The 21,481-nt window shown below is 32.6% G+C and overlaps 1 protein-coding gene across 1 annotated transcript; it reads left to right on the forward strand.

Moving 5' to 3' along the window:
• The first annotated feature begins 13,860 nt into the window (after window positions 1-13,860).
• Window positions 13,861-21,033, forward strand: LOC145596580 (putative trehalose-phosphate phosphatase F). The gene is made up of 13 exons (XM_081652767.1): window positions 13,861-14,062; window positions 18,207-18,310; window positions 18,422-18,934; window positions 19,037-19,177; window positions 19,278-19,349; window positions 19,434-19,556; window positions 19,639-19,695; window positions 19,792-19,893; window positions 19,986-20,063; window positions 20,173-20,242; window positions 20,389-20,459; window positions 20,547-20,639; window positions 20,747-21,033. The coding sequence occupies exons 3-13, from the start codon at window positions 18,650-18,652 to the stop codon at window positions 20,816-20,818; spliced, it is 1,164 nt and encodes a 387-aa protein (XP_081508893.1). The 5' UTR covers window positions 13,861-14,062; window positions 18,207-18,310; window positions 18,422-18,649; the 3' UTR covers window positions 20,819-21,033.
• Window positions 21,034-21,481: the final 448 nt, after the last annotated feature.

The following is a 21,481-nucleotide window of genomic DNA, read 5'->3' on the forward strand; positions in this document are numbered from 1 at the left end:
AATATTGACTGATAATTTATATCAACAACCAATAATTTTATATAGTACTAAGGGCCTATTCACATTTACTGAACTGAACTGAATTGAACTGAACCAAACTGAATTGATTGGAGCTGAACTGAACTGATTGGAGCTAGGTTGAACTGAACTGAACTGAGCTGAGATGAATATTTCATAAGAGAAGGAAATTAAGAGATGAACTGAACTGAACTGATTGGAGCTGAATTGAACTGAAATTAAACTGAAGTGAACATGCCCTAAGTTATTAACTACTCCCTCTTTTTTTAAGTGTCTCATGTTGACATGACACATATGCCGATGTAAAACTTTGATCAATAATACTACCTACGTTCTTGAAAATTCGACTCACTTACTATTTATGTGGTCATGATAAAATAATTCTGACCACATTTTATGATTTATATAATCAAAATAAAGATACAAGTTTGATCTTATTAGATTCCCCTTATAATTAATTTTTCAAAAATCAACTTTTTAAAAATTTTACTTATATATAGATGAAGTTATTAATGGTCTAAGAAGTTCATTGGAGACTGCAAATGTAAAGTGAGTCGAATTTTCAGGAACGGATGGAATGTTTTTTGTTATCAATAAGTATAATTACAACAACGATTCTTACGAAAAAAAATTACAGCAATTGAATATTAATAATCTATCCATTGAGAAAATTCTAATAAGTATTCACAAGATATATACTAACTACTAAGTATATTATAGACATTGATCAAAATAGATCAAATAAATAATGGTCAAAATTGCCAATAGCAATAGTAAAAAAAAAAAAAAAAACGGGAGGGAGTATGAGGTTTATCATTGAGAAAAACTGTTAAATAAAAGGAGTTAAAAGAGAGTATGACAAATCAAAGCAAAAGCAAGTCAGTCTCCGCCGACAATTAACTGAAAGTGTAATTAGGCACCGACATGGACAAATCTTTAGACGTGCATGATTTTACGCTAAAAATGACCAATTATTTCTATGGAAAAAGTGCATGTAAGGTACCAATCATAACCATTTTCCCTTTTTATTGTTCAATGTAACAAAATTACGAAAGCCATTGACAACGTTTAGTAAGAAACGACTAGCACTAGCTAGGTTATTTGGTGTAACATGAATACATGATATTGACATCATTAAGAATTTAGATGCGTGACGGTTAAAACTTACATGTTTAACCATCACATTATTACTTGGATATGATTTAACTGTTAGATAGGTTCTCGATATGATCAAGACAATTTTAATAAATAATAATTTTTTTAATATGAAGACTTCTCTAGTTCTCTTAGAACTTAATGTTTAATTTTGTTCAAAAAATAAATTAATGTTTAATATTTTGACTGTGCTAATTAGTTGGTAAAATACTAAAATGTACATACATCTCGAATTTGTATATTATAATTACTTATACCGAATCAATAATTTTGAACTTCTTCAACTTATTACTCGTACAAGGCTACAACTTTCAATTATTAAAATTAATTATGATGTACAAATGGAGAATGTATGGAATAATAGTCTTAATTAAACGGCCATTGTGCTAGAAATTAAATAGTCATACATACATGGTTTATCAAGTATGGAGATATTACCGTTGCGTTGCTGGCCTACTATTATGATGTTGTACCCGTAGTAGCGTGCAGTACAACACATGAATAGAAGTTGGTGGAGTTGTAAACCTTAGCTTCAGGTTGAAGGGGTGCCAATTAAGCCTTTTCTTACGTTATACCTTTGATGCTTAGAAGTTAGGAGCCAGGGAGCTGGTATAGTGATGTAATATCACCATATGTGCTAGTCTAATTGTCGCCAATTGCATGGTGTTTAACTCATTTAATGAGTACTATGTAATTAATATCATTTTACGAATCATATTTTAATTTATTTTTCCCTTATAACACATCAATGAATACACATATATTTCAAAGTCTTATATAACTCTTTAGCCAAGACATATGCACGATTAGGAAATCAATGTATTCCGTTGCATATTGATTTCCTTTTTTTTTTTTCTCTCAAAAAAAGGAAATCAATATGCAACGGAATACTACTTATAAAAAAAGACTTATATTCCGTAATAATAAAGCTTGTTATCTCCGTCAAATAAGAAAAGAGAAATATATGGCACTTACATATACATGGTCCATTATTAAGGTTGGTAAAGTTGTGAAGCCTACATTAACATAGCACATTATATATGCTGTTTTGATCAAAATAGTTTCCTTTTTTTATTTTCAACAATTTAGGGTATTGAATTTTAGTGATAGTAGAAGACAACAATATAGATTGGAGAGTGGCAGCACAAAATCAAGGCAGCCGGCCAATTGCAAAAAATAAATACTACCTCTGTTACAGGTTATGTGTAACGATTTGACATAAAGTAGAGAGGAAAAATGTCTAATCGTTGCACATAATCTGTAACGGAGGTAGTATGATATGAGGCGAAATGTTGTCGTGTGAAACAAAAACCTAAAAGCAACCCCATCAAAATGGGCACCAATTTAAACAAACGTCGTTACTTCTTTTCTAAGAGATTGATGGAACCTTTTTTTTTCCCTTACAAATTAAAAAGGTCCCACTAATAATTAATTAAACTACTTCATAGTAAGAAACTACAAAATTGATGTGGACCTTATGAAATGAAAATGATAAGTGATGAGAAGCTGACTCAGATGTAACCCATTTTATTGTTTTGTAACCCTGTTTACATCAATGTAGGGAAGAAAACTAATGGAAGTTAAAAAAAAAAAATGCTAGTACTTTTGATTTTGAATGGGATTCTAGCCCATAATTTGTTTGGAAACAAGATGGCGACTTTTGCTTGTCGATCTCAATTTATTTATTATCTTGTACTATTTGTAGTTATGCAAATTAAATTATATCTACACTACAATAATAAAGATCTAACTTCCTAAGCCCTAAAAGTTAGGACTCGGGGTCTCGGGGTTAAAGTATATTATAGGCATTTTATTAAAAATGAATATGTTTTTTCTCATATAATAGTATAATACATACATTTTTACGTTTCAAGCCGGTATTATTGTATCCTACAAATCTACTCTCTTATTATTTTCATATATGATCGAGAGGTCTCTTTCTTAAATTTAATAGAAACCGGAAGTAGTATTTTCATCAACTTTGAGAAATATAGAGTACTGTAGTATTGTTGTTGCAGTAGTCCTTAACAGGAGGTCAATTTTCGATTAGATTACTAAGCCCTAAGGCTAAGTTTAAGATTGAAACTTGTTCAACGGAAAGCTAAGAAAGAAAGGAAAAAAAAAAAAAAACAATTACTTTAATTTTCATCAACTTCCTTTTTCGGAGATCTATCTTTCAAACTTCGTCAACATTTCAGCTAACAATAGATACGCAACATAAACGTTTATGCATGCGGTAGTATTATTTACAAGCAAACCACAAAGTGGGAGAGATAGTGAAGAATTAGAAAGAACATCCATTTGATGAATTTCCCAATTCTTGGCGGCCGCAATAGCAAGAACAGTACGAACCGTCGTCATTTTAACAACCGGAGCAAAAGTCTCATCATAATCGACACCTTCCTTCTGATGGTTCCCATATACCACCAAACGAGATTTAAGTCGCTCAACTTCACCGTTGGCAAGAAACTTGGTCTTATAGACCCATTGACTCCCTAGAGCCTTTTTACCTGGAGGAAGAGGCTCCAAAATCCAAGTACCATTGTTCTCTAAAGCTTGAATTTCTTCATTCATGGATTTACGCCACCCTTCATGTTGCATAGCTTCTTTGAAAGATGTCGGATCTTTAGTTTGAACAACAGCTGAAATAAACTTCCGATAATTCACAGAAAATTTGTCACAATGTATATAGTGTGCTAAAGGATAAGGAGTACCTGAAGACTGATTGGAAGACGGAGACGGACTATTGGCAAAAACCGAGTGAGTAACAAAATCACGAAGCAAAACAGACGAGTATTTTTCTCGAAATCCGCGCCCCATATTGGACTGTTGGGCTACGGGAGATGTGGTGCTAGGAACGGGCTGCTGTGGGTCACTACGCTGCTGCTCTGTGGCGTGCTGTTGTGGTGACTCAGCTAGCAGCTGCTGCTGCTCAGCAGCGTTGGCAGTGGCTGCTGGCTGCAGTCCAGCAGCTTCGGCAGCAGGCTGCTGCTGGTTAGTGCTGGCAGTGGCTGCTGGCTGCTGTCCAGCAGTTTCGGCAGCAGGCTGCTGCTGGTCAGTGCTGGCAGTGGCCTGCTGCTGCTCCAGGGCAGAGGACTCCGCAGCCTCCCTGCGGCCAGCAGCATCATGCCGCAAGGGGGTTGCGGGGTGGGCTGTCTCGGGAGTGTCACAAGCTTCAACGGGCTCAAAAATTTCCAAAAAATCATTATGAACATCTTCCCCCATATCATGCATACTCACATCAATATTGATATCATCCGGACAACCAAACGGAAAAATTTCTTCCACAAATTTAACATCACGAGACACAAAAAATTCTTTTGTTTCAAGATCATACAATCTCCACCCCTTTTTCCCAAACGGATACCCCAAAAATACACACTTTCGACTCCGACTAGCAAACTTATCCCCCTTAGTCTTTTGGTTATGAGCAAAACATAAACAACCAAAGGTACGAATAGCATCAAAGGAAGGGGGTTTATTGAAGAGTATTTCAAATGGAGTTTTGTTTTGGAGAAGAGGTGTTGGAGTTCGGTTTATTAAGTGTGCAGCGGCCAAAACACATTCGCCCCAAAAATAAATAGGCAATTTAGCTTGGAATCTCAAGGCTCTCCCGACATTAAGAATATGTTTGTGTTTTCGTTCTACTCTACCATTTTGTTGAGGGGTTCCCACACAAGAGGTTTGGAAAATTATGCCAGTTGCAATAAAAAAATCAATCAAGCAATTAAATTCGGTTCCATTATCACTTTGAACAATTTTAATTGTCTGATTAAATTGCCTTTCAACTATAGCAACAAAAGCCATAAACATCTGAAAAACTTCGGTTTTATCAATCAATAAATAAATCCAAACAGCTCTAGAATAATCATCAACAATTGTCAAAAAATAACGAGCCCCACATGACGAAACATGTCTATATGGACCCCATAAATCACAATGTATTTTCTCAAAAATTCTAGAAGATTTATTTTCACTCAAGGGAAATTTATCTCTATGATGTTTAGCACGAAAACATACTTCACAACTTTTATCTAAGCTACCTTTATTATTGCTAATATGCGGAAGTAACTTAACCACTTTTTCCGAAGGATGACCCATTCTTCTATGCCAAAGCTCCAAATCTGATGTTGCTTCAACCACAGACATCTGTTGCACCACATTCGGTTTGCCATAGAAATAATATAGTCCGTCCCTTCTAAGTCCCGTTCCAATCAGCTGCTTCAGTCGGTCCTGTATAGCACACATATATGAGTTAAATTGGACAACAACATTTAATTGATCACTAAGTTGAGTTACAGAAAGCAAATTGCAATTAAGATTTGGCACATAAAGAACTCCAGTAACGGTAATTTGATCAGATAACTTGACCGATCCTTCCAAAGTAGCAAGTACGCAATCACCATTCGGCAACCCAACGGGACATTCAATATAACGAGTGTCAAATAACCAAGAATAATTTCCGGTAACGTGATGAGTCGCTCCGGTATCAATTATCCAACAAGAATCATCAAACTTACCATGTAGGCGATTTTCGGGAATAGTTGTATTACCAATAAACCCCGAGAGTGCCTTCCATTGTTCGGCAGTGAACACTTGATTCGAGGAAGCTGCGGCCTTGCTAGAAGAATCCCCTGCTGCTGCCATATTAGCACGAGCCCCCCCTTTCCCCGAGCCTTCTCTCGGCCCTGGGGTCCAACCTGCGGGATAGCCAATCACCTCGAAGCATCGAGACGGATCGTGACCCTTCTTCTTGCAGTGAGGGCACGGAGCTTTAAACCAGCACGAGTTAAAATCGTGCCCCTGTTTCTTGCAGTGGGAGCAAACAGAGCTTCGACCACCTGAATTAGCCCGGAGAGCAAAGCCCACAGCCTCTGTCGGCTTGGCTTCGGCCTCCTTTCTTGCGTTGCGGACACGTTCGTCCTGAACCACCAGCTGATACGCCCTGTCGAGGCTAGGTAAGGGATCTTGAGATAAAATATTAGAACGGAGTGAGGCGTAATAATCCGAATAAAGGCCCATCAGAAAATCATGAAGCCTTGATTGATCCCGACGCTGTTCATGAAGCTTCCCTGCCGTACAAGAAGAGCAGCACTTGCAGGAAATTAATGGTTCGTGGTGATCTAATTCGAGCCATAGAGTATGTAATTTGCCATAGTAAACCGAAACAGGCATGGTTTTGCTCTGTTCACACCGAGCAATTGAAGAACGAAGTTGCTGTATACGAGGGCCATTGGTCTGAGCGAATCGTTTTTGGAGATGATCCCAAAACGGCTTTACTTCTCTGAATTTTGACAGGGATGATTTTACTTCCGGAGAAATCGTATTGGAGAGCCAAGAAATCAACATTGCGTTGATGGCAGTCCAATCCGATTTTGTACAGGGAGACGCAGGCACTGTAATCGTACCATCAAGAAATTCAAACTTGCGACGTGCCTCAAGGGCAGTTTGGATATCGGCAGCCCACTCATCGTAGTTGTCGCCGGTAAGTCGAGTAGGGGTAATGTAGTCTCCAGGTCTGTCTTGAGGACCCAGAAAATAAGGAGAATTGGGTTCAATTTTAAACGGTGGTGGTGGTGGCGGCGGTGGTGGAACACCGTCGCCAGACATGATTATTAATTAGAAAAAAAATATCCTGCTCTTGATACCATGAAGAATTAGAAAGATAATCACTTGCCTTCTCATTAATCGCAATTGGGAATATATAAGCAATACAACTCCTAGTCCTCGTATGACAAGATAACGTAGGATCTTAGGTAATTAACTAAAATAGAATATGATAAACATATGGAAAACAATCTAAATATTCTAAATATATGATAATATCTCAATAGATAGAGAAGTATGTATGATGGAGACTTTGTCTCGTTTATATATCCTTCTAGGCTAATCAAATTACTTTTTACACTTAGCTTCTAATCATCTCTTTTTCATTTGCAAATTTAAGCATATACTAATTATATATAACTAAACAGTAATTTTTAAGGTGTTATATACAAATCTTTAATTGTTGTTTATGATTATGTAATTTGAAACAAATCTATCAAGTAATCAATAATATAAGGACAATAATATAAAAGTTTTCTATATTCAACTAGTTTAGATACGAGAAATATAACCTAATAAACATACCAGAGAAACAAAATATCCTCTCTTAACAAAGGTACTCCATAATTCCATATATATATAGCAATGTATATCATATGAACATGCATATCTTACCCAAAGTTGATATAGCTGGTTAAAGAATAATGGTGATCAAGTTTTCGTATTATATTTCAGTAATCATCACCCGAGAATAAAAGAAATCCACATCCACCGTAAAAATGGGGTTCTCAAATCAAAGACAATATTCAAAGGAAGTACGTAATTAGTTGTCAGCTGAAATTTTCAACTTATACTGCTCAGCGCAATACATGCATGATACATGCATTGCTTTTCAGGGTAAAACTCATTAAAGTCAAACCCTTTTTAGGAATATATTTTAATAATTACCTTTCCCAAATTTTTTGAATTAACAATGTTTTATGGAATATTCCATTTAAATTTTTAAATCAATTCATGGTACTTGATGCTTTTATGTACTTACTATGTATTATAATAGACATTTATTTTGTTTTTTTTTTTCCCAATTATTTCGGATGGCAATTTTGGATTACTATCACGTTATCTACTAGCTAAAATATTCAAAGCAAACAACTAACATTATAAATATACGAGTATTGTTAGTCATCGATCAAATGAGCAAATATACAACAAGTTAACAATCAAAAAGTGATTGCCAACAACATTAATATGAATAAAAATTAGAGTGTGGTAATATTTTTTAACTTAAATAGCTAACTAACTAATTTTTTTTTTGAAGAAATGAAGTAACTAAATGATCTCTAGTTGATTCTTGATTGTCGGTGGTTGATAGTAGAAGATCAACAAATTCTACAAAACCTACCAAAAATAACACCCTTTCACCATTTTCGACGAAGTCCATTGTTTAGTAAGTCATTCTATATATAGAATTATGCACCATTATTCTTCAACCTAGGAAAAGCAGATGAGAATATCTTGTATCAATAAGGAACTCCAATCGCATTTTCCTAGAGCCTTGCTCTTATTTGTTTTAGGTCAAGGTGCCACTTTTTTCTCCCTCTTATTGTTTATTGGACTGGTTGGTACATTGAATTATAATACATGTAGCAAGATTCCCTTATTATTGAAAGAAGTTTTAGCATTGACTTAAAACAAAAACCAAATGATAGGCAATTTATAGTAAACGCAAACCTTTCACATTGATCCAAATAAGTATTTCGATCATTATACAAAACTTATATATACTTCTTTTTTCTTATACTTGACTTGGTTTGACTTTTACACTACTTTTATCAATTCCTCTTCTAATTTTGACGTGTGATTATGTGAAAAGATTAAACATGTGTACATGACCATATGAAATAATGTAGTGTATGTCTAACACATATTATCAAAATATCTAATTTTTATTATTGATAATATAATAAAAGTATTATATGTTATAATATGAAACATGGTAGATATATAAAATGGGTCAAATAATAAAGGAAATTAAACAAATAATGAAAATAATTGTTTTACATAGTACAGTTATTGTCACTACAAGGTTTGAATTAGAGACCTATAGTTTGAAACGAATATTCACCAATTTAAAATCTATAAACTAACACAAAACAAAAACTAATTACGTAGCCTTATTAATTTCTGCAAATTAAACACTTGTACAAAATTCATTACACACACATCACTCTAGCTATGATGACATAGTAAGATCGAGAGTACTATTATTTTACTATCTTTAATAAAAGCGTACAAGTTTTGATTTTTTTTTATATATATATATTTAATCATTAAATCGTTAAATTTACTTTTTTTTTTTTTTTTTTGAGGAAATCGTTAAATTTACTTATCAGTATAGTTCACCTATTATTTTTTTTTTCTCCTTTATTTGAAACTCTTCCAACTAAATAAAAAATTAAGAATGTAATTTATTCTCTTTTTACTTAATTAAAAAATTCTTCTTTGCAATACGTTTCAATAATTTTCCCTACAAGTATTCCCTCCGTTTTTAAATACTTGCTCCACTTTTCTTATCTGGCCGTTTTTAAATACTTGCTCCATTTCTTTTTTTGGAAAACTTTTACAATATTTAATTCATTTCTCACACTTAGTTGACCCAACATAATACTCTCTTTTCTCCTATCCTTCCACTACTTTTGCTTTTACAATTTGTTATTTTCTCAACTACCCCACTATCTTCATATTTTATTACTTTCTCCAATTTCTCCTAAAACTCTGCGCATGGAGAAATGAAGCAAGTATTTAAAAACGGAGGGAGTAGTACTTTAAATAAATCAATACAATATTCCCCCCTTTTTAAAAGTTTATATAGTTGTTTAGATGACACAAGCTATCAATTTAACTACTTAAACCTTCACGATACCAATGATATTAAGCCAAAATCTTAAAAATAATATTCTACCAACCTATATTAAAGATTAAAACGATATTATATAACTAAAACAAAAAAAGAAAAACATTTCAAAATAGAGATAATCAATGAGCGAGGAATTAGAGCCTGTTCTGATTAACTGAACTGAGCTGAACTGAACTAAACTAAACTTTTTGGAGCTGAACTGAACTGAACTGAAAATAATCTAAAGAGAACATGCCCTTAGATTCTTGTATCAAATTAAAATATTAAATGCTTAAAAGAGAGAAATGACCAAATGAGAAGCATGCTTTGGGGCTTAGAGTGATGAGAATGGAATCGACCCAAAAGATCTTCATGTTCCTCATAATTTATGCCTACGTTCTTGGAGTAACGTCTGTTTATAGTTGCAATGTTTTTTTTTTTTAATTTTTTTTAATTTTTTTAATTTTTATTTTTATTTTTTTTTTAATTCTTTTTTCTTGGCCTGACATTGCATGCAAAAAAATAAAAATAAAACAAGGCTAGCTTTAATTTATATTCACTTTAAGTATTCACTGACCAATTGCAAAGCGTCAAAATTAGAGCATGAAGTATAGAAAAAGAAGTTAAAACATTTGTCTTTAACGGTCTAAGCTTAAAACATTAATGAACATATATATTACGGCACATTAATGTTAAGTCGTCAACTACGAATAATGATAGTCTAGTCACTAAGCTAGATCATAATTAAATTCATAACTTACCACGAAAATTAAGTATGAAACTTTGATGTCAACTTTTATTAATGCTCTTATATGTGTCGTTTATAAACTTTGATCTTGCAATAGTAAGGATTTATAACAACAAAACCTACAACAAAAGTTATATGCATTTAATTTATCCATTATTAGACAATATGTAACTTTTAATTATTATTATTATTATTATTATATGGTCATGTAAATTGTAAGTGACAAGTGAGATCTGATACTTTAATAAGAGTGAAAGAGTGAATGTTGGATAATTCGATCGTGTATGATGAATTGATGAGTTAGTTATGATTTGGCATCAATCAACGAACAGATTAAACGAGGACTAACAGCTAGTCGCCGCGTGGAGCAACGTCGAAGGGGGGACACCATTAAAGATATCAAAGAAACGACGAAGCTTTCGGTTTGTGGAGGGAGGCAACGTCGGTCGTCGAAGTAAAGATGGTGAAAAGTCAAAGGTGTTTATATCATCTGACACTAGACCACGTCACGCTTCATTGGTGCTCCAAAATTGCATAATTATGTTGTTAAGTTCTTTTTTATAGAGATTCTAGGGGATACTAAATTTCATTAATTAAAGTCATACAACATCTACAATTAATAATTGATGATAATAAAAACGAATTTAACCAAATCAAACAAGAATTAATTGGGGAAGGGGTAAGAATCCAAATATATAAATATAACAATTCGGCACAACCAAATACCAAATTAAACACAAATCCTGTCTTTCGAAGGAGCCAGAAAAACCTTGTCGAAAGAGGTAAACTCTTTCTTTTGAGGGAGATATTATTGTACCTAAGAAAGAAAAAGCTTAAAAGAAAATAAAGATTGAGACTTCTATCGGTGAAATCCAATAAAAGTCCCTTCAAAATTGACAATAGAGGTTAGAGTTTACGAGAGAGAAGCTAAGAGAAAGAGGAGGTTAGGGTTTTTTTGTTGTTAAGTCCTTTAATTTACCTTGAATCACTATTTCACTTGACACTGACCTCTACCAAAAAGTACATGAAAAATTATTGCCGAAAATGGGTCCTAATATGCAAAAGTAGGTTCTTAATTACATTAACCACTCTACCTAGCTTTATGCTAATTTTCGTAATTCTAGGATTATTAACAGTAATTAGGATATTCGCCCATTTTTGCATGCAAGTCTTAATCACAATCTTTCTTAATTTATTTATTTGAGCCTTTCGGTCGTTTGGTCCTGTGGTACAATTAATTTAGATGTTACCTTTTTTTTTTTATTCACTTTTGATGAATGAAGATGCATGTAGCAAAATGTCACACAAGACACAGCTATACAAATATTATGGAGTAAATGTGGAGCACGATTAGGAGAGTATCACTCAGCACACTATCATCAATAATCTCAAGAAAGTATATATAGTCGTATCTCACATCATTAATAGTTAATTTCAGGCATAATTGATAAATATTGGCTAAGATTGACAAAATAGATATAATCCGTATTAAACACATATATTCATTTAAATTCTTATAAGTTTGTAAGAATTGCTGAGTTGTATGTTTATTTCAAATATAGCTAAAAATTATGCTAAGCTATTCAAATAAGTCATAATTATTTTAGGGCCAATAAAATTAAAACTACATGTATAAGGTGACACACGAGCCAATTCCTCATGTACCTAATAATTGATATGATCAAAGTGACACTTGATTTGGACCACTTATTAAAGAAGAGTGACTCTAAGGTGAAATGCAATGTATAAGACTCAAAAAAAAAAAGAAAAAAAAAAGTTGTAGATGTGTAAGGTATATTATTTTATTAAATAAATAACTACTATGAAAGTGATATATTTTGAGGTCACGAGTCTACGATAAAGAAAACCAGAACACGCTAGACTCAGATCAAAAGTTCGTTTAAAATTGCGTATAACTATCAACAAAGTCACCGCATTTTGGCATCTCTTTTGTAAAGAAAGGCGCATAAATGTTAAGTTGTTAAAAATCTTTTGATTAACAAAAAGGACCATTATTTAATTTCTTTCACCATTATTATCCAAGATATAATATAAAATGATTGCTAATTATCTTAAAGAGTATAATACAAATTAAAGTACCAAAAATAGTTACATGTAATAAAAATTAAAAACCACATGATCTTATATTAATTAGCTAGCATCTTTATTTTATAAGGAAAATTATCAGAGAATAGTAAATTTTATGAAAAGGCAACCAATCAAATCACAAAATTAAAAGGGTGCTGATATTGCCAAGGCAAAAAAAACCATTTCCAAGGCAACGTATCTACCCGCTACCCGTAATATTTGAGAATCAAAAAATGTCAAACTTATTAATTCAATAATATACTTTGTAATATTTTATTGCCTATAATTTTAGTAGCTAAATATTCCAATTAAAATCTTTCCAACTTCAACTACTAATTATTCTCATCAAAATCTACAATTAATTAAATTATTCATCACCATACACTCACTAAATTTAACATTTTATTGGGAGAAACACCATTATCAAAGCTTTACAGGTATTAGCTACCTCTAAACTTGTTTATTAATTAATTTTATTTATTTATTAAGTGCGTAATTAATTTGTAAATGACTATTAGTATAAGTGTTTTCATGTCAACATTATACGTATAAATGTTCATGTTCTACTCTTATTATAAAATTTTCCATTGAAACAAAAAAAAAAAAAAAAAAAAAGCATTATGTTTGTATATTAACGTGGGATACTTCATTCTTCAAACTCTAATTAAAATCTGATTGTTGGGCATTCGATCTTAAGGATTGGTAGACAAAGATTTTCTAAACATTGCATCTTAATTATCTATCTATTTCTTTGACAAATTATTGCTAATCATAGGCAATAAAATATTACAAAATATATTAATGAATTAATATATGTGACATATTTAGATTCTCAAATATTACGGACAGCGGGTAGATAATTTGCCTTGGAAATGGTTTTTTTTTGCCTTGCCAATATCAGCACCCAATTAAAAAAGGTCTCATTTCATTCTTACTAATATCCACCTCATTATTCAAACACAATTCAATCCTCCTAATCACATCATCATATAATTCATGAGATTTTATATCAATGCAACAATTTTAAATCTTCTATCAATGTTTAGCCTATGATGATTATTACCCAATATGCCTTAATAACAAGACCAAAGTCAATCTTCATCGAATATTATGCTAATTTAACCCTAAAGCTGGTGAAGTACATACACAAGTCACTCATAAATCATAAGTCATTTTTTTTTCTTTTGACAAAGGAATAATGAATATTGAATATAACATTATAATCATAAATCATAATTTTAGTAGCTAATGTTGAAATATACATAATATATTGAAATTAAAAACCGACAAAAATAAATGTGAGAAATATATTGTTTGTAATTGGAGCGAAAAAACCCCGTCCAAGTTTCCTTATAAAGCACGTCTTCTAGAAAACCTATGAAAGTCTATAAATACAAAGAGTTTTTCGCAAAATTTCTCTCTCTTCTCTCAATTCATTTCTCGCTTTCTATTTTCTTTTTTCTTCAGCCGTCTTTCCTTCGCTTCAAAAGCTCGTTTCTTTCTCCTTCATTCCCGTTTCTTTCAGATTATAAGGCGTTTCATTTAAGGGTTTGTTCTCAATTTTCCAATTTTTCAGATTAATTCTGCATTTCCGCCCTCAATTGATTCAGGTAAAATGGTGCAATTTTTGTTTTCTTCTTTAATGTTCTTCAAAGTTTTGATCTTTTTGATAATTCGTATATATTTTATAATCCAATGTTGTTTAAATATCGATAACTTGATGTTGAAATTGGCATTGTTATTATGTTTTAATCAATTTTAGATCTGATTTTTTTTTTGTTTATGCAAATTTCTAATCGTGTTTATGGTTGTTGTTGATGGTTAATAATGACAGCTGTTGATTTAATTTCTTTTAATTATTTCCGTGATTCATAAAATTAAAAAAGATTAATTTTTCTTTGGTGAAACATGCAAATCAGCTGACTTTCATTAATGGTGAAATCTATGCCCTTTTGTTTAACTTATGAAGAAGTAATTCATTTGTGCAATTTGGCGGTGAACGTGGCGTATGTTGGGTGATTTATTATTATTATTCATACCTTTTTTTATATAATTATTTTTTGGTTCTCTGTTTTATAGATGTGTAGAATAACTCAATAAAGTGTTAATTTTATGGTGGTAGTTTTTAACTTTATTTTTTCCCCAGAAATTTGGTGGTTGAATTAATGAGTTTCTTGATTTAATTTGTTTATTTGGGTGTTTCTAAAGGTAGAAGCTTGACTTTTTCTTGTAAATTTGTTTTTAACTAATCTGTCAAAAACTAATTCTTTGTTGAAAATATTCTAGGCTACATTACATCAATTTTAATATGCAATTGAAAAATTGATAGCGTCTTAATCACGAGCAATTATTGCAAGGTCGAGGATCACTACCCGTGAGAGTTTGTTTGTTGATTTCTTTGATTAATTTAGTCTTACAAGTTTTAGCCTTTACCATTAATAACTGGGATATAAAAAGTGGGTCCCATTTCTTGTAAAAAAACTAAAAACATGACAATTAGTACTTGCAATTTTTTAGTCATGGAAAATGATAGTTTACCCAACCCCCAATTACCTTATAAAAAAGAAAAATGTATTAATTTCAGGTGGTCTTTGTTTCTGATCCAAGAGCCATGTATGTTACAGTGACCTGTATAGTATATGGTACGGGTCGGTCCATAGGATGATTTAGTTTAGTACTAGCAATAGCATAAGTTTGGAAGTTAGTTCTTGGACATTGCTTGAAAATGACCAAGTTTACACAAATGTCTTAATCATAAAATGTTATTAATTTAGTCAGCTGTTATTATCTTTCTTCATCACAACGTTTTATGAGTAATAATTAATTAAATAGAGCATTAAACTAATTGCTAGCTGTAGCCTTTTATGCTTCACCTAATTTATGTCACACTCAAGTCTAGCTAATATAATTTGATTTTGATATTACTAGGGTATCCTACGCGCGCGATGCGCGCAAAAAAGTTAGCTCTTGCATAGAAGTTGTATTAGCGAGTAGTTACACCTTTGGTTTGGGTGGTAGATCTGGTAGTTTTAATACGTATTATTTGGTTATGTGCCAAAATAAGAAGAGCAACCACGAAGGAGTAAAAATAAATCATCTCGTGGTAATAAACAAAGTCTTCGTACATACAATTTTTTTTTTCCTTTTTAAATAACAATAATAACATATGAAGTACAAAACATTATAATTTTTTTTTATTTAAAAAAAAGGCATTACAAGTTTTTCAAAAAACTTTGTATTAATTGATGGTATGTTTAATGAAAAAAAAAACCTTATTAAATATATTAATGAGAGTAAACATATTAATGAGGGTAAAAAAGTAAATATACATTTTTGTACACAATTTTATACATATTTTTAAGGGTATATTTGGTAGCACACTATTCCTAAGAGTTATTTTCTACTTTTTATAAGGTAGGGATACAAGTATAGATTAATGGTTAATAACTGAATTAGTTATCAAATTATGCTGCATTTTCTGCTAAGTTCGTGCACCAATCATAAATTTTAGACGCCTTTTTCATTGTAGGAGTGTACTATTTATAGAAAAAAGTTTATGAAGAAGAAGACTTTGTGCAAGTCTTTTCAAAAATTTCTTGGGTGTTATTGACTTTCAGCCAAGTTACATTGTCAAAAGTTTGGTGTATCTTGAATTTCAACTTTATATGTGTGATTGTCATGTTTAATTAATTTGCAAAGCCTTTCCAACTCAAGGGCTGCTGTGATGATATGCATATATATCTGCCTTGTCTTTTTCTCAAGTATGCACACTTCATTTATTATATTTTATATACTAGGGCAGCTAACGCGCGCGATGCGCGCGTCATAGCTAGCCATATCTTGAAGGTTTTTTTGGTTTGGCTTTTAAATCACAAAATTAGTTAAATTAACAATAAGAGAAATTTTTTTCCTAAAAAAAAAAAACAATAAGAGAAAATATGTAATCAATTATATTTAGGTGGTATAAATGTTCAAGACAACTAACATTTATAAAAGCATAAAAGTACATAAATATTTTAGAGGGTATAGTTGTCTAAACACTATTCATTAAAATAGCATCTACATATTAATGAGGGTATGTATGTAAATACACATTTTGAAGGGTATAATTGGCATTACACTATTCATAAGAGTATGTTTCTACTTTTTATAAGGTAGGGATATGGTGTTAATGAGTTAGTATGTACTCCGTCCATCCCCAATTGCTAGCCTCATACGGTTGTTACGAATGGCCTTTCTATGACTCGGATAGATTTGAAAAAAACCGCATATCATAACTTCTTTGCAACAAAAAGGAAAGTGAAGGCTTGTTTTGGAAAACCCGACAATTTTAACCCTAATACTTCCATACTTCGTATAACCATAACTTGGAGGCTTATTTTAGGTTCGAGAGATTACGATATTTACTGATGGACTGTCTTCCATCTTGGCCTTTTCTATTTCCTAATGGTATGACTATAGGAAAGGTTAGTCCAAAGACACTTTCCACTGTGTTGGTGGCTCTTATTGTGTTTTTAAACTATATGTAGGAAGGTAGTACTCCGTATTATTTTTTCTTGAATACCAGCTGGAAACTTTTAACGTATGTATATCAAGTATCAACACTATATTGGAAATGTATAATAATATGTTGGCTTTTCTTACCACATTAAAGATGAAATTCAAATTTCACTGCATAATTCTTTGAGTCTAACTCTTTAATTTCTTAGGATTTATTCTGTTTTAACAGAGAGGGTGGGGATTTATAAGTGGTCCATGTATTTTTTATACTTCGTACTGTATGTTTTTTTTTTTTTTTTTTTTTTTTTTCTTTTTTTATTTTGTTGTCTTTTTATAAAAATTTGGTACAATCAACTTTGTTTTTACATTTTTTACCTAAAGTGACAATTCAGTTGAAGTAATTCCATAAGTAAAATGACAATTCATTTGTAGTGTATATTAGTGTGCCGACTGCTTGAGTTCTGGTGACATAGCTGTGAATAGTTTCTTTGGAACAAAGTGGACCTTATCATAAATAAATAAGTTTTTAACTGCCAAATTATTAGCATATTAAATGTCTACCTTACATTTTAAAAAATAAGGGTATTGGGGGCTTTCCTCTTTCTTTTCCACATGTTTGGTCCATTAAAATTTTTTGCCTAAAGTTTATAATCCTACCAAATGACATGTGACATTGGATTTTTTTTTTTTTTTCTCCAATACTGCGAAATCTTTGAGAAGATTTACTTCCTAATTTGTAAGTAAGTACATTTACATGGTTACATGCTTCTGTAAGCTAGTACGTCTTATTTATTTAATTTTTTTTTATCTTGTAGTGATCCAACTCGGCTTTGAAACTTGAAAATTTATGCAAGAAGGCATTGTTTATGTCCATTTTATGATATGGTGTATCATATATTCATATATACTTATATACATGCTCATTTAGATTGTGCCTGTCATCGGTAGTTGAGCATATACATGGGTTGTATAAATGAATAAAGGTGATGGTCATTAATTAATTTATTGCTATATAAATGATGGTCATTACTTGGTTGCTAGCCCCATAGTATTTTGCATGTTTCTTCAATCTATAAAGTTGTCCCCTCCCTACACCAACTTGTCTTTCCTTTAATTTGTTAGTGCCAATTCGATTGCAAGAAGTGACAATGTAAGGATTGACAATACAAAACAGTATATTATGATAACCACATTGTGTGGGATTGCGACTTTTAAGTGTGCATTTAGTTGAGCATATTGTGTGCTTTGCTTCAGGATCAAACAAATTTTAAGGGATTAAACCTCTCTGTTATCCGAGCTGGGAGGAAATGATTTGCAGCTATCTTGTGTAAATGCAGCTTAGGATTCGAGATGACAAGGTAATTACTGTGCAGAACTCACATTTGTATTGTATTGTGTTCTTATTTAATTTTTTGCTTCTATGCATTCAACAATTTGGAATTGATAGATATGTTTGTTGCTTTTACTAGTCTTCAGGGAATGATTGCTTGATGGACAGCTCTTCAAGTTGCGGCGATAAGAAAACGTTAAAGAAGTGGTTTTTCATCGATAAGAGGGTCGGATAGTTGAGATTTTTAGCTAAATCATTTGCATAGCTCAATTACTATATTCTGATTAGTTAATACATTCATATAAGAGAGCCAACTTAGTCTTTAGTTTTAAGCTACCCTTTACTAGCGAAACTGGATACGCTGGACATGATTTCAGGCCAAACCTCCCCTGTTTTGGCTGATCCCACTCCCATCAAGGAGAGAGTAGGTATTCATCCTAGCCTAATGCCTTACTCACATACCGGAACATCGTTCTCAAAAGGGTTGTATATACCAATTCCTAAGAAAAAGTCTGGCAAGCTTGAAGATGTTTTGTCTAATGGTTGGTTAGATGCCATGAAGTCTTCGTCCCCCCCTCGTAAGAAGCTGCTTAAGGACTTCAACATCGGGGTTGCTTCAGATGACACTGATTTTCTTTATTCTTCTTGGATGGTAACATATTTTTCTCATTGGTTTATTACATTAGTAGCAACTAGCAAGTGTGCATTGGCTTTATTATAACAAGTTTCAAATTTGTTTTTTCTTATTCTATAGAAGAAGCATCCATCTGCCTTGAGTTCATTTGAGCAAATCTTCGATTCTGCTGAGGGTAAGAAAATTGCAATTTTTTTGGACTATGATGGGACCCTTTCTCCCATTGTCGACGATCCTGATCGTGCACTTATGTCTGATGATGTAAGAATCTCTAATTGTTGGTAATTTGTTGTTATTTTTACTTTACTTTGTGTTTATATCTCTGTCTAAATCTATCTCTGCTGAATTTTCAAATAACCAGATGCGCTCTGCTGTGAGAAATGTTGCCAAGTATTTTCCAACAGCGATTATCAGTGGAAGAAGTCGTGATAAGGTAATTAATAAAGCCATATCTCTTTTCAGACATGCTCTGGAGCTATTAATTTTAATGTATGGTCTTCCTTATGCATTTCCTCAGGTATGTGATTTGGTAGGTCTAGCGGAACTACACTATGCCGGTAGTCATGGGATGGATATCATGAGCCCAATGCACAAAGTGTCTGATGGCAACTCTAACACTAATAACTCTACTGACAAGCAGGTGAGATTTGGAGCCTTTACTTCAATGTATAATTGACATATATGGTCTCAATTTGATTTAAATGTTTGTTTTGCTTTTGCAGGATAAGGAAGTTAGTCTGTTTCAGCCTGCTAGCGAATTTTTGCCCATGATCAATAAGGTGGGTTATTTCTCGTGTTTAAAAGTTACCCTGCCACTTGGATGAACATGCATGTCATTGAATATGCAAATAATGTTTTGTCGTCCATTGTTTCAGGTTTTTAACACCCTTGTTGACATGACTAAGGATATTAAAGGAGCGAAAGTTGAGAACCACAAGTTTTGTGCATCTGTACATTACCGTAATGTTGATGAGAGAGTGAGTAAATTACATTGATTTTGTTAAACAAACAAATGACTATGTAATTGTGACGGTGCCTTATTGTATATACTTTGTAATATGAACTGCAGAATTGGCCTATGGTTGCTCAGCTTGTTCATGACATTCTCAAAAGTTATCCTCGCTTACACTTAACTCACGGGCGGAAGGTAAATGCATCTTATCAATTTCTTTTCTCTATTATAGTCTTTTGGCAAAAGTGAGCTATGTGGGTTTTGTTGTGTTTTGACTTCTGGATTATAATATATTAATATGCAGGTTTTAGAGGTTCGACCCGTTATTGATTGGGATAAGGGGAAAGCAGTCGAATTTCTGCTTGAATCCCTTGGTACTTTCCACCTTACTTTTTTCTATCTTTTTCCCCCATTCCCTTGCCTGAGCGGCCGAACTTAGACCACTCTTCTGTTGACAAAATGTCTACATTGTGAAATGTTTTGCTAACCTTCTTGTATCTTTTACACAAATATAATGCAGGCCTAAGTGATTGTGATGATGTGCTACCAATTTTTATAGGAGATGACAAGACTGATGAAGATGCATTTAAGGTGTGCATACAATTTTGCTACACATTTTATCTTCAAATTTTACTGTTAAACAATATCATAATAATCGTCTGCCTTAATGTTTGTTAGGTGCTACGGAATGGAAACCGAGGTTATGGTATTCTAGTATCCCCAATCCCAAAAGAAACCAAGGCATTCTACTCTCTCAAGGACACTTCAGAGGTAACTAATTTTTGGCCATAAATTTGTTATTTGCTTATGTGAAACTCGAATTATGTTCACTTAGGTAACAAGTCGATCATCATATATATTTTACTTGGGATGAGCAGGTTAAGCAATTTCTGGAGGCTCTAGTGCAGTGGAGGGAGCAGCACCACAGTACAAAGAGCGGCACCAATTAATTTATAGGCTTTATGATTATATATTTTTAGGCTAGTGATAAAATTTTCAATTTATGCAGCAAAGGCTGCCTGCATTTTTCACAAGTTTCAGTTGAAAGCCTGTAATTTAGTTTCTTCTTTTTCAAGTTTTCATTTTTTGTGAAAATTTTCCACCTTTGTTTACCACCTTTACAAGTAAATGTATGTTTAAGGGTGGAGAGCAATCTCAATTAAAATCTTTGTAAGGTTTTTGTGTTTATTGTAGTGGTGTGTTTCAGCCCCCACTCCTCACCCCACCCCAATTCACCTCACCTCACTTACGCCGTTACGCGTACGTATGGAGTGTTTGCATTCTAAAATGCCCAACAATTGTTTGTTTATCATTGTATTTACAATCATTATGCTAGAACAATCATGGTTAGAACCGTGAAAGACTGAAAGGTACTATAGCAAAATTTGTCAATCCGCCTACCGTGCAACGCCAAAAAGTAGTCTCTTATGTAATGGCCTTTCATAATGATCTAAGCGAGGGCCATCAGAATTAAATGTTTTTCCCTTTTCCTTAAAAGAACCATGCCCCTTTCATCAAGTTGGTTTGGTGATTTCTTGAACCACGTGATAAATTTTATGATTTTTTAAAGAAAATTTTGCAAAAAACCACCTTTTAAATCTTGTTTTTCGCAA

The sequence above is a fragment of the Chenopodium album genome, chromosome 20 (genome assembly GCF_948465745.1).
Source record: "Chenopodium album chromosome 20, dcCheAlbu1.1, whole genome shotgun sequence".
Classification (NCBI taxonomy): Eukaryota; Viridiplantae; Streptophyta; class Magnoliopsida; order Caryophyllales; family Amaranthaceae; genus Chenopodium; species Chenopodium album.

What these genes read in the sequence shown, in the direction of transcription:
- LOC145596580 (XM_081652767.1), top strand. Translation starts at nt 18,650, where the DNA reads ATGATTTCAGGCCAAACCTCCCCTGTTTTGGCTGATCCCACTCCCATC. An exon ending in ATAACTCTACTGACAAGCAG is followed by an intron (nt 19,557 to 19,638) that starts GTGAGATTTGGA and finishes TTGCTTTTGCAG; the next exon opens with GATAAGGAAGTTAGTCTGTT. An exon ending in ACCGTAATGTTGATGAGAGA is followed by an intron (nt 19,894 to 19,985) that starts GTGAGTAAATTA and finishes TATGAACTGCAG; the next exon opens with AATTGGCCTATGGTTGCTCA.